The following is a 14,992-nucleotide window of genomic DNA, read 5'->3' as shown; positions in this document are numbered from 1 at the left end:
CAATAGTAATGATTAAAGTAAATTATCTATATGTATTTATATATTCTGGGTAAGGACTAAAACTCAAAAAATGTTCGTCTAATTAAATAATGTCGGGCCATGAATTCCCATAATTCCAACAAGCAGCCCAAACTGTCAACAAAGTAGATTTGTACATCTGTGCATCCTTTTTCACGCAGATTTGCCGTTGGCGTGTGCATGCGCACCACACGTTAATTTGCACACGAAACACAGCAGTAAAATCAAATTCTGAATCAAAACTTCTTCAAATCCTGAATCTAGGTTGGAGTCACTTTTGCAAGTTGGAGGAAAGACGACACTAGGGCTGAAGTATTTCTTTTAGACAGGTAATGTTCTGTTTTAAAACTACTTTATTCACGCAAAGATGATGTAGATTGTGTTGTATTATGAATGGTTATATACACAGAAGTGTTGTTCAGCCACTGAAATCTTCTTGTGAATGATTGACGTGACTATTTTTAGTTTCATAAAAGACCTTTTACAGCATCGATAATTTAGATTTTTATTTAGTTTAACAACAACACATAAGTAAATAGCGCTATTTTGCCTAGCCTGCTTTACTGAGCTGAAGTTAGTTTTATATTCACATTGGTTCATTTTTGCACAATGACGACCTTTGAAGCGCTCCCTTCATTGTTTACCATGCTACTCAGAATATTCACTCTGAAATAGCATGTAGGTATGGCTTAGTAATGGGTGTAATTCCTGCACACCGCCAGCCGACCACTAAGCATACAGTAGTTGCTTTAGGACAAAGTGTGAGAGAGTGAGACCAGCTAACCTGGCATGCATGAAATATTGCACATTATGACAAGTTTTGCATGCTAAATTACATAGGCGAAAACGTGCTAGTTATAATAGTTTATTGTTCGGAATAGTAAATAATAAAGAACTTTAAAGTTTCTTAACTGGCGAATGACATGATCTAGTGTGTTGTCTGCTGTCATATTTAAGGTGCACGTATTCGTGGTTTCAGGAGGTGTGGTTTGGACAGCAAGCATGGGACTGTGTTTCAAAGATATTATGCTAACCGGTAAGCATTTTGACCGATCACCTACTGCACCTTTAAGGAATGTATATATGGGTCATCATTTGGGTCTTCTGTTTTTTAAATAACATGAATTGGGATGCAGTACTCGGCTCACATACAGTTTTTTAGCATACTATATAACAGGGAAGAATGCAGGGTTTTTTGTTGTAAATTTTGTTCCCTTTGGCACTAAATAGGATTATTACGACATGAAAATATACACATAGGAACAGTATTCTCATAGCCAGATAATGACAAGCAAAAAAAAAAAAAGAAAAGGAAATCCACACCAGCCAATCCAAGCAGCTCCTCTGAGATTTGATTGGTTGACAGGTCTAGATTGATGCACTTTGATAAAAAAAAAGCCTCTGTTGATTTTGGTTGATAAACTGCTGCGTTCTACACAGCTCTCGATGTCTCTCACAAAAACGAAATCCCTTTTTTCCCTCTTAAACGTAAATTTCCTCAAGTTGTTTGCTGCCGCAGCAGATTTGTTTTCCTAGGTGTTTCAAGCACATCCATCATTATTCACCCTGTTCGTTTAACTCCATGTCTGAAACGAGAATGTTTTTTTCGGCTTCTTCAGAGGGGGTGGAGTTAGTGCGGCTGTACCGAGCACTCTCAAAGGCACCTGTGGAGCCGAAGCTCCGCCTACGATACAGGTACACCCCGCCCACTACCAGAGCCATCAGAACAAGCACCGCCACCAGGACCTGAATCAACACGTGCAGATGGTCTACTTCAGCTGCAAGACAGAGAGGAAAAGAAAAGAAATAGTCAAATTAAAAATGACAAGCAACTTATTATTCTTGAAAAATATTTTGTCAACATGTTTTAGGTGAATTAAGATAGATTTAAATATGATTATGACTTACAGCTATTCACAGGCTCTGCTGTGGGTCCTATTGAAAATGGAGAAAAAGGAAAAATTGGGTTGAAAAATATGAATTATGTTGGCATTTTTGGAATTTTAAAGGTTATTACCTAATTGTCTCTAAGGTCAATGTATAACATTATTCTAATTTTGTTTTGCATTTCTTGTAATAATACTGTCACTTATTTAAAAATATATCATATTGACCTTATTTTTTAACGTGAAAGTTCGCTCTTTTTTTATGATTGTTTTAGAACTTCCGATTTAGTTGCCTATGTGAGAAATTACTTGGAATAATAAACAGAATGCGGTCAAACTTGCTCTACAAACAAGTGTATTCATGACTATACAGACAAAATTGAATAAAATAATAAGAAAATATCAGTTTGCAATATCAAGCAGGTGAATGAGACCAGAAGTCTCAACACAAAAAGATTCAAATGGCTGTGCCTGCTCGCACACAGCGAATAAAGTGAATACAGTACATAAATATCATTTTGACATTATATATATTTTGACATTATTTAGTACATTACATTGTATACTGTGCATTTAACTATGTTTATAATTAGAAATTACACTATAAACAACGTTAAGTTATAATGTGAACATTTTGCAAAGATGCTTTGGAACAATTAGTATTGTAAAAAAGCACTTTACAATAAACAAACAAAAAAAACTTGAATTAAAAAATACTATTATGAAATGCAAATAAAAATATACAATAAAGCAATTATTAGTGCTGGGAAAAGATTAATTGCATTCAAAATAAAAGTTTGTTATGACATAACACACAGTGCTCATATATAAGCATATATAAGTACACCCCTCACAAATGTCACAAAAGTACACCCCTCACAAATGTCACAAATGTCACAAAAGTACACCCCTCACAAATGTATCTTTTAAATTCATATTTGTAATAGGAGGCTAAACAATATTATATTTGTGCTAAATATTAGACATTAAAATTATATTCTAATGTCTAATATTCATCAAATTATTCAGTACGGAAGCCAAATCTGGAGCTTTTCTAACAAAATAACCTACGATAACCTCCAAAAACTAGCACACCCAAATTTATATGTAATAGAAAAATATTAAGTACAAATTTAAAGATGATTTTTTTTTGCAATATTTTGCTTGAGTTTAATAGTATTATTTTTCAATTACTAAATATGTTTGGTGATTAAAATATTATTTCAAAAAGACTATCTGTTAAATAAATTGGTTTTGTTCAAATGCACCAAAAAACGTTGCATATATTCACTGACAAATTGATAAACATATTCATTTTCAAAATGGGGTGTACTCAATTATGCATAACACTGTATGTGTGTGTATTATATATATTTATATAAAAATTATCTAGTCAAATATTATTTACTGTCATCATGGCAAAGATAAAATAAATCAGTTATTATGGATGAGTTATTAAAACTATCATATTTGGAAGAGTGTTGAAAAAATCTTTTCTTGGTAAACAGAAATATAAACAGAGGAGCTATATATACATATTTATTATGTGATATATTATATATTTATTTATTCTAAGTTATACACATACATAAAAAGCAAACCTATACAACACTCTATAGACATTTTGTATTTATATTTCATTTGTACCATATACACATATGTTTCATATCTAAATAAAAATAAACACTGACTCAAATATATGTGTGCATCTGTGTATTTATATATACATAATAAATATACACAGAACACACTTAAATTATGTCAAAACAAAACTTTTTTTTTGCTTTGGATGTGACTAATCATGATTAATTTTTGCCCAACACAAGTAATATTTAATATATATTTAATGTAATTTATTCTTTAGATGACAAAGCTACATTTGACATTGTTTTCAAGACTCTCTAAATAAAAGTTTAAGAATAGCATTTAACCATAACCAAAAATGACACTTTCTTACCATTTATTTTATAAATGCATCAATATCATACATTTTTATGAATTAGTTTTATGATTTCTACACACTACAATCAAAACTTTCAAAAGGTCAATTAAAGTTAATTTAATAATCAGTGGGGTTTATGCACAGCTAGTGTTTTTCAGCCACCGATAAACGTCCGATTTAAGGTTTGTGTGAATGTTTTTAAACTCATATGGGTCCATTTACAGCATCGATTTTGTAATGTTATTACAGTATAATCAGTTTAATGGACCTAATCATTCATTTAGTTGTTCAAGCATAAAATGAGATGAAAGACCATTTAAACGCAAGTGCTGTCAGGGGCAAAAAAACTCCATTAAAAATACTAGGGTAAAATAATTTTCCATATTTTAAAGACATGACATGGAGCAACGGAATTGAATGCTTTGCTTCATGTCTGGTTTGAGACCCACTCAATCAGGCAGCGAAGATCCTTGGTTTATAAAGAAACTGGATCTTAAACGTGGCGATTTTGTAATGGCATGACAATGGACTGAAGGTGCTTGAGCTGGCTGACAAAAAAATATATATATGTATAAATTAAAAGGCCTTGTGCATACACCCCATTGACCAAATTATTTGGTGAAACTTTTACCCAATTTATATTTGCAGATAAACCAAGTTTCCATATACTGTATCTATGTGGCAACAATACCTCGTGGCCGTTTGCAGATGACTCCATGAGTGCGGTTTTTGCAGGATTCAGGCCTCCAGAGGCCCGTGTTGCTCTTCACCCAGAAGCAGCTGTTAGCAGATAGCATGCTCAGATTAGCATCCTGCTGCTCCCAGTTACTATAATCCACAATTTCACCGCTGGACCACTCCAGACTGCCTTCTGTACAATCAAACGCACACACAGAGCTCTATAGATAAGGCTGCGGATTAATGAAGGAAACATGTGTTTTTCATTAAACCACTTGCCTTTAGAGTTAAAGATCATTCCTAGCCAAGCGCCGTGAGCCTGATGTTGAAAACTCTGCATGTGCTCCCATACAAACCCATTCTCGTTTTCATCCAATATTGACAACAGTTTAGCACCAACTGTGTTAGAAAAAAAACATGATTATTAAAGTAATTATACACTGTAAAACCCAACAGTTTACTTTATCAAAGGAAATGAGTGTAGTTAACTCAAAATTGACTGAATGTTAATTCTACTCATTTGAAAAGAGCTTTGAACTCAGTGTTGAAGGTTGCGAGTTAATTAAATACCTCATTACTTTAATTTTAATGCAGTAAGTTCACAGTACTCATATAGATTTTTTTTTTTTTAACTCAAATGGTTTTTAGCAATCGGTTTCCTTAAACGGGTTTAGTTGCCTTAACTTATTGGGTTTTATAGTACTCAGTTGGTTGGGTGCTCAAACTGTGCTCAAAATGCTTAATTTACTGAAATGGATTAAGTTTATAGTACTCATTAGTATTAGTTTTTGAACTTAAATGGTTTGTTGCAATCGGTTTACTCAAACGGTTTAAGTTACCTTAACTTTTTGGGTTTTACAGTGTATGTAATATGGGAACCTGGACCACAAAACTTTTTATAGCCATTACAGAATTATCAGAATTTTGCTTTTGTGCCAAAAATTGTCTGTATGTTAAGTAAATGTTCTTTGAAGATATTTTGTACACGTCCTATTCTAAATATATCAAAATGCAATATTTGCTTATTAATGTGCACTGCTAAGCACTTAATCTAGACTATTTTAAAGGTGATTTACTCAGAATTTGGAAAAAATATATTATTATTATTATTAATTTTATTATTATAAAGATATTAAAATATTTGTAATATTTGTAAATAAATAGTTTCAGCCAGATATTTTTCCATTTTAACAAAGTATACTACACTGGAATGCTTAAAGGCTGATTTATACTCGACGTGAAATTGCAATTGCAGTGGAAAAGAAAGTTTTTGTTAAAAAGTTTAGAAAAACTTGAGGGATAAGTTTGTTAATACCAAAAGAAGGCCATGGCAAAAAAAAGGCCATGGCAAAAATGGAGACCCATGTTGCTTTAATACACAATCAAAGAGTATGTTTTTCCATCATTCATAAGTTGTACACTGATGTATATATTACAATTTTGAATTTACAACATTTGAATAGTGACAAAACTTAAATGAAGTCACAAATTATTTCTTAGATAACTGGAAAGGAATAGTTGAACCTATCGTCTGTTTACAATATACTGATGCCCTGTTTTAAGGCTTTATTGGTGATAATGGTCAAGAATGTTGGACCATTATTGCCTTTGTAGCATAAAAGAATGACAGAAACTAGCCAGACAACAATGTGTGAATTGGGGAGTGGGCTAAATCTAAAAAAAAAAATCTGTTTTTTTCCAGCTTAATCATTCACACTACACGCAAATCGCAGCAGCAAAGCAACAAGCGAGCATTAATTTGAATAGAAAGTGAGTGACCTCCGGCGAACTCTGTCAATGCAGGTGACAGCGACTATTGGTGACCAGGTGGGCATGTCGAGCGATGCGACAAAGTCGAGATTTCTTCAACTTCATGCAAATGAAGAGCGACTTTCTTGAGCGACAGCCAATAGGAACACCAGTAGAGCTCACGTGATCCTCTCTTAGCTCGCTTAGAGGTTGGTTGTATTCTTGATGTATATTTCTACACATCCCTGCGTTTAAAGTTGGGTGCCACCCAGAGCGGCAAGCAGCTTCAAAGTCACTGTTAGTCTGAATGAGGCACAAATCAGCCTTTAGTTATGCAGCTTTCATTTGATGTACAAATTCCAATAAAAAAAAGACACTTATGACTTTTTTCGTGGTCTGAGGTCACATATGTTCCTGTAATCTTTCCTGTAATTACTGTGCATTGTTATTGTTAATACTATTATTGTTTTATTACTTTTATTGTTATTTTATTCCATTTTAGAATGTGTGTTTGGGTTTTGCTTAGCACTTTGGTCGATGCCGAACTGAACTTAACTCACTGTGTGTTTTTAAGTTCCAGATTGTGGACGTTACCTTTGCTACACATGCGAATGGCCTCCTGCTTGAACTGTAGTTCGTGTAGGATGAAGGAGTAGCAGTGATTTCTGAAAGGAATCCAGGACCAGTTACCAACAGGCTGTGGGCAAACACCAGGATACATCCATCGATGCTCTTTTGTCGTCTCTGATGCAGACACAGAGCAAATCCAAAGGCTATTAGAAAACTACAAGCTATACTAAGTGCAGAAATTAGACTAACAAGAGTAAAAACTGTCAAAGGCTATGCCTCGAATGAAATACTAGCACACAGTATATTATACATCAGTAAAGCTAGCTTAAACTATAACTGAAAAAATCTGAAATTTAAATAAAAGCTAAAATAGCAACTAAATAAAATAAGTTTAACTGGTAAAATTTCTAAAATTTATATAAAAATTATAGGTGGGCATAGATATTTTTTAATCTAGATTAATCTTGAAATTAATCAATTATCTTATTCTGAAAAGAGTATAAATTAGAGGATAGAGTTTACTAATTAGATTATAAATGACAATATATTTATTTGAGATTTGTCAGAACCTTTATATCATAAAACTACTAGCATTTAATTTAAATCAATTTCAAAACCAGTAAATGCACAGACACTTTAAACTTCAGATTTAAACATACTTGATTATGAGGTTTAAAAATATATATTATCAAGAAAATTAATTAACAAAATTAACTAAATAATAATCACATTTAACTCAACATTACACTTTAGTTCAGCAATTTCACACATTCAGAACCAATTACATTACTTCCATTCTTATACATTTGGAAATCCTGTGCACAAGCAAAATTAGCATACTGTCCACAACACATTTGCTGCAAGCTACAAAAAAAACTAGTGTGGAAGCATGTACCATGTTCTTACCAGTGTTCATTTCACAAATGGCTGCATTTAATTTTGAATTGCAAGCAGCCACAGTCCACTGGCCCTCAGTGATCATGTGACCACAACCGTACATCTGATTGGGCTCTCCGTCCCGCCAGTCACTGAATGTGATCTCCTCTTCACCCAACCACGAGTAGCTCCGCCCCTGGAAAACAAGAAGTCAATTCAAGTTTATTTGTACATTATTTGTATTATTATTTGTTTATTTGAGTGTTTTCACATTGCGTCAATGAGGGGTATTCCAGAAAACAGCAGGCTGTGACATAACCACATTAGTTTGAGGATATGTAAACGGATAACCTCATCGTTCAGGTAATTTTCAGTGTATGTAACAAGCTATAGCAACTTATGCTCTGAACTTAACCTGCTCTAAAGTTTAGAGAATCACTGAACTGTAGTATATAAATGCATTTCCTAATATATCTTGCCAAGTTATGGATAAAGTACATCCAGGAGGTTGTTACTGCCTTTGATTAAAGGCAGTGTTACAATGCTGTGTTTGTCTTTTCTCATCTGTTTTTTTTTTTTTTTTTTTTTTCTGTTTTGCTTAGAACACATCTAATTGGCCACTTCCAGCTTACTTGTTCCTGATTGGCCTACAGTGTTTTAAAAAGCCATGACACTACTTTCTATGCAGTCATCTTGTTTTTGATCACTTGCTTTGTGTTTGTTGAAACGTTTGTATGTGGTATAGTGCAGAGTCTTAGGATTTGTTAAGACTGGGAATTTTGAGATTTGTGAGTACTCAGATTCTGTTGAGATTTGAGTGTAGTTTTTGTTTTAGTGTTTGTTTTGTTTTTGATACTTTGTTCCACTGGTTTGTTTGACCTTTGTTGCCTGCTGACATTGATTTAGGATTTTTCTTCAAATATGGTTGCCTGTTTTTGTAAATAGTTTGTAAATAATGTATATACTGTATATTGGTATAGTAAGGAGTTTGACGCCATTTTCTTTGTAAAACCTTTTGTCCTCTGTTTTTGTGTTAGGTAATTAGGGTAGTGAATTTGTACTTTCTTTTCTTTTATCTTTGATCAGGTAAGTTAGAGATTTAACAAAGGAATTTGTGTTTGTTATTTTGGCCTTGTCAGCTACCGAATTCAAATCCCAATAAATCTTTGAATTCATTTTTGTTGTCTTGTCTTTCATGTTGTGCACCATCCCTAGACGGTGCGTAACAGGCAGATAGGGCTTATAACCAGCCTGATGCAAAGCCTACAAACAGTCAAAAATGCAAAGCTGACAGAAATGAAGCTGATTGGATAAGGCATATACTAACCAATTATGTATTTACAAGATGGCGCCAAACAGTAAAAAACTGTTTAAAAATGCAGCGTGCTGGACAAGTAACCAAGTAATGATAACCTTGGATAAAAATATCACTGTTTCATGGTATTGTGATTACTGCTCTAAAATATATTCTTTTTAAATGTCTGGGTAAAAAACTCTAACTTTTTTTCCCTTGAACACAACATATTTTATTTAAAGAAACTTTTTAAATATTTTGGAGCAGTAAACGTGTCAGGCTAAATTATTCTAATCAAACATTGACTTCTGATGCATCTTGGATATCTTTTCAGCTGTCCTAAAAAACTTAAAACAAAACATAAAACCACGGTTGTTACATCCTGTGTTCCTTGTGTGTTTGTTTTTGTCAGGTGACCTTTCCCCATGTGCTCCTTTGTTCCAGTTCTTGCCATTTGTAAATGTTCATCACCCTCACCTGTGTTCATCCCTATATGTAATCAGTTGTATCATCCCCTTTGTATTTATACTCCTTGTGTGTCATTCAGTCCTCATCCGGTATTCTTTCAATTGATGTCTGTTTTCATCCCATGTCCTTCCTGTGTTCACCCATGTAAGTGTTTATCAATAAATCTACGTGTTTTATAAACCTGCGATCCTGTGCTTTCCTGTAGTAAACCCAGGCGTTACGGCAGTATACTTTGAAAACGATTATCATCCCATGCCTAGATGTGAGTATACAGTATAGATTTAAATGTTTTCACTGACAATCAATTTGATTTGAAGTGCCTGAGTAAGGCTGTGTTATTTAGCAGTTGTTTTCTTGGAATAACATGCCTTAAAATGTTACAGCTGACCAATCAGAGTCTAGTATTCCAGACAGCCTTGTTATAATTCCCAGTAAAACAATATTATAAAACTATGATTATTTGTAATAGTATTTACTTGTTATTGTGGGCGAGGCAGTGGCGCAGTAGGTAGTGCTGTGGCCTCACAGCAAGAAGGTCGCTGGTTTAACCTCGGCTCAGTTGGCGTTTCTGTGTGGAGTTTGCATGTTCTCCCTGCCTTCGCGTGGGTTTCCTCCGGGTGCTCCGGTTTCCCCCACAGTTCAAAGACATGCGGTACAGGTAAATTGGGTAGGCTAAATTGACCATAGTGTATGAGTGTGGGTGTGAATGTGTGTGGATCTTTCCAAGAGATGGGTTGTGGCTGGAAGGGCATCCGCTGGGTAAAAACTTGCTGGATAAGTTGGCGGTTCATTCCGCTGTGGCGACACCGGATTAATAAAGGGACTAAGCCGACAAGAAAATGAATTTACTTATTGTCATTTTATCTCACAGGGTATATATTTTTTAGTACATTCATTACGTAATAAAAGTGCAATTTAAAGGCTAATCTAGATTATTTATGTCAACAAAGCAAGTTAGGTTAATTAGGCAAGACATTGGACAACCATGTTTTTTTCTGTAGCAAATAAATAAATGAAAAATAATAATCACAATAATTTCTTCAGGGAGTTAATAATACTTATCCGAGCCGTTTTAACGTTTAGGTACAAATATTACATTTTTCCAGCCAAACTAAAAAGAAATAATTGTAATTATGTTAATGTTTATCGGCATACTTCGGATTATTAATAGCAACCTGTACATATATTCATCTATTGTAAATCTATGTTCATAGGTAATACAACCTGTATATAATGTTCATACTACATCCATCTGTAAATATCACCATAGTTTTTCTACAATTGCACTTTATATCTTATACCAATATCCTGCACTTGCTGCAATTTCACGCCTGGCATTTTATTGCCTTGTACTTGTAGATGTGTAAGACAGTAAAGCTGAATCTAATCTAATCTAATCTAATAGCATAAATGTGAAAAATATCCTTGTTAAATTAGGCAGATATTAGAAAAAAAATAAAAATTGAACTGGAGGGCTAAAAAAATTTGTCATGCACACAATGTCACTCACCCCTTCATTGTGTAGAGCAATCCAGGCAGGTTTCCGGAGAGTGCTGAGGAGAAGGGTGAGGTAAGCATTCTGCCGAGGTTCCCGTACAGCAGCCAGTGTCCCGTTGACTGATTCACACACTTGCAGAGCTGAATGCCAATCCAGACGCTTCTGCAGGATCCGGTACTGAACACCATCAAACTCTAAAGGACCATCTAATGATGGGGGAAGACGATCCACGCCAGGTGACAGGGCAGGGTCTGGAAACACATATATGGAGGATATTTAACAAAGTGGCTGAAGATATGTACTCACCAGCCACCTTGCTTAAACCTTCAGAATTGCCTTAATTGTTAGTAGTATAGATGTTAAAGGGTGCTGCAAATCTTAATTTAGGTCCATATAGTAAAAACAGCATTATGTAGTTGCTGGAAATTTGCTCGGCTGACAAGAAAATATCCAGCACACATTTAGACCAGCAGCAGCTTTACCATTGACACAGGATACATTTGTGCTTCATGTTGGTTATGCCAAATTCTGACACAATGACTGTAAAGAATATGGACAACGCAACAGTGCCTTTTCCCATTGAACGCTTTGAAGCAAAACGCTTGACGGGCACAAACTGTTGCAAAACACTGCTAAAATTAGAGCCTGGGTTTGCACAGAAAAAGGGACTACCAGATGGAGCCAGAGGCGGAGCCGAGGAATCAAACTTCCAACCAAACGCTTGTACGTCAAATCAACCACGCCCCCCTGAACTTCTCATTTGACTTCCCATATCTGCACTATAAAAAAGGCTTGCTAATATGCTTTACATTTAAAAACATGCAATCATATACAATTTATAAAAAAAAAAAAATGTGTGATGTAAGCCGTTTTCAACAATTTAAGAGAAACAATATATGTTGGACCGCAGAAATAAATGATATTTCATACACTACAGCCTAAGTTAGCTTAGCTACCAGCACAAAAAAAATATTTGTCTTATAACGGGTTGTTGGTATTTATTATCTTCACAGGGGTAGAAATAACACTTGTAAAACATGAACAATAACATATGAACAACACATTCATTTCGAAAATTATTTAACATTTTTAATTAGCAATCAACAGGACTCAAAATATACACATTATAGATAACGATTTACCATGAGGGAAAAATAGTGCATTTAAAAGACAAACGATCTCTAAAGATTAACAGGATATTTCATCCCATCCCTGCACTATATAAAGTAATCCTTGTCAATTTGTACAATATACTTAGCAGTATTAATACATCAACTGATGTCTATATGATATAGGCCTATCAGCTGCTGAATATCGCTTGTATATTCTTTATCATTTTGTGCCTCTGTTTTTACTTGGTTTATTCAATGCCTTAATATCTGGCAAATAGTAATTTATCTTCATTTTAATGTTTATTAGGTGTTTTCAAATAAAAAGCACACATCAAATGGTGTATACAAAGAATATATAACATTTACAGCTCTATTTGTTATTGAAGATTCGGTTTCTAGAACATTCATATTTTATAAGAGCAAATTCAGTAGATTAACTCGACAACATGCCGAAACTCAAAATCTTAAAGACATCCTTTAAATCAAATTCAAATAATGTTACAGGAGATTAATCTGGACATAGGCTAACATTAGTTTTGTCTTCCGAATTATTCTTTTAGACAAATAAAGAGAATTACTGCTAGACAGGGTAGATTGGGTTTTATCTGGCTTTAATATTAGTTTGCTGATACACGCCATGACAGGGAAAATACAGATGATCGCTACCTATCAGCAAACTAATATTAACGCCAGATAAAATCCTCACCTTACCGAATAAACAGTGATCCATCAGATCCTGTATGTCAGAAAGTAGAAATCGAATAATAGCAATTCAATCTCTTTCCAAAGCTCCAACGGTCTGCTTTGAGAAATTGTCAGTCACAACTGTCAATCACTATGACATGCCCCGTTTTTATAGCATTAAATAACTGACTAAAAACACACTGTTTACAAAACTGAAGATCTGCACCTATATCAGCATGATAACTAGTGCCTTAATTGACCAAGACCATCTTTCGGGACATTTTATTGCAAGTGTAGTTATTTATTTAGTTTTTTGTACTCAAGTCTCGTTCATTAACACAGAGGAGGCAGGCTTTATGACTTTTACTGCAGGCAGCGATCTAACGGTCGGGAGCATCACTCAAAAGCAGGTGTGTGGCACACTTGTTCTGACATTACCATCTGAATGGCACAGCACAAATCAAGACTCATCAAATCAGTGAACTTTTTTCTTTATAGGATGAAAATCTGGATATACCTAGGCATAGCTGAATAATCAGAGTTCATAAAATAACTAAATCTACCAATATACATGCTCCAGGCAGCGTTTGATTGGTCACAATGAGATAAAAACAAGGAGAAAAAAATATTGTTGCTAAGTTAATTGAAGCTTGTATTACACTTACTATGGATGTATGTGGGACTCTTATTTTGAAAAAAGGACAAATTTTAAAGAAATGTAAGCAGTTCTATAAAAAAGGCAGCCATGCATGATCTCATCTGTTCTCATCAGCGTGTCAGAATGCAAAATATGATATATACGGATGACAAATTTATTCAGTGCCACCCCTGATTAGACATAAGGTCTGTTTAAATCTACCTTTTAAAAGTTTAACATGTATATTGTGAGATTTGCTTCCAAGGTTTGAAATGGCTTTACAGGCACTGACATGAGCTGCTTATACATATGCACAACCCTTCCAAATATGGTCAAAAGCAACCATATCATATTAGGGACAATTCCCAGTGTTAGAAAATGACCTGTAAAACAATTTCTTGATGATGTTTTGCAATTACCTAAGCCATATACCTTCTGTAGATAACAGAAAATAATTCAACAGATTGTATCAATGCATTCTACTGCACATTTAAGTCCAGTTTTGGTATGCCAGTGCTAAATTTAGCCTTCGTTCGGTGTACTGTGTGTTCAGAGATGCTTCTCTTCAGACACTGATTGTAACAATTAAGTATTTTGAGTTACTTTTCCGTTTGGACGCATTTCTGACATCTACAATTTAAAACCATAACCATAGAGCTGCAATTCACTGTATATTTAGTCTATTTCAATTCCTTTCATGTAAATGAAAGTGATGGTTGTTCACAAAAATCAGAGTAGAACAACTTTTTTTGAAATAGACCTGCTTTTCTGACACTAAAAACAAAGGTCACAGTTATGATCACTTCCCATTTATCTCCTATAATGATGCTCAGTTTTCTTTGTCAAGAAGCCTAAATGGCTCATGCCATGGCTGATTAGATATTTGCCTTAAATGTCCTATGAAGTGCTTTGAAATGTGCATTTTTATTCAATGTTTGACGTAATCTCAACTGAAAACTGAAAAGAGGGCAGGACATAGAGTAGCCCCTCCCCTTAAAAAAATCAGCCAATAGCATTTTGTTTTTATCATAGCTCTGCCAGTGAGAGTGGTTGAGGTCAAGCGCATCAAATGAAAAGGAAATGAGAAGCTTCTTGAAAGGGGCGGGACATGTCAGACACTAGAGAGTGTTTGATTGGTCAAGAATTACTGAGAAACTGAAGTATGAGACGACGTGAAAAAAACGAACGTTGATCAATTTAAGCAGAAGTGACAAACTGCAAGCTTTGTATGTTTCAGTTTCATATTTTTTTAAACACAAAATGTGTCACTGTTTTGGAGCACACTAGCTTATGGATATCCTTAAAGCAAACAGACTGAAACTAACATCTAAAAAATGTAATTTTAATTTTATGGGACCTTTAACTAGCTGTTAATCTGGTGTACCTAATATTGTAGCCCATTATTTTATAAGTGTATTTTGTGTGTGCATGTGGATTTGAGATGTTCCTGTACCTTTATCCTTCATGCAGATGAAGCCATGTTTCTCTGCATCACACCTGCGAGACGCCCACATGCCTGTAATCCGCTGAGGACTACCATGCAGAAGCAAAACACAGTTACCCTAGAGAGACACATACAG

The 14,992-nt window shown here is 34.5% G+C and overlaps 1 protein-coding gene across 1 annotated transcript in view; it reads right to left on the bottom strand.

Annotated features, from left to right (window-relative positions):
* Positions 1-509: 509 nt before the first annotated feature.
* The window catches only part of mrc2 (mannose receptor, C-type 2), an 82,584-nt gene continuing 68,101 nt past the window's right edge, over positions 510-14,992 (bottom strand). The window contains exons 21-28 of the mRNA XM_001343974.9: positions 14,866-14,974; positions 10,992-11,230; positions 7,750-7,915; positions 6,868-7,017; positions 4,804-4,923; positions 4,538-4,717; positions 1,927-1,953; positions 510-1,796 (exon numbers count right to left, since the gene is read on the bottom strand). Coding sequence (XP_001344010.4) covers positions 1,576-1,796; positions 1,927-1,953; positions 4,538-4,717; positions 4,804-4,923; positions 6,868-7,017; positions 7,750-7,915; positions 10,992-11,230; positions 14,866-14,974 — 1,212 coding nt within the window. The 3' untranslated portion in view covers positions 510-1,575. The remainder of the gene's footprint in view (positions 1,797-1,926; positions 1,954-4,537; positions 4,718-4,803; positions 4,924-6,867; positions 7,018-7,749; positions 7,916-10,991; positions 11,231-14,865; positions 14,975-14,992) is intronic.

The sequence above is a fragment of the Danio rerio genome, chromosome 3 (assembly GCF_049306965.1).
Source record: "Danio rerio strain Tuebingen ecotype United States chromosome 3, GRCz12tu, whole genome shotgun sequence".
Lineage (NCBI taxonomy): Eukaryota > Metazoa > Chordata > Actinopteri > Cypriniformes > Danionidae > Danio > Danio rerio.
The sequence above is the reverse complement of the archived record's forward strand: the minus strand, read 5'-3'. Positions and strand labels throughout refer to the sequence as shown.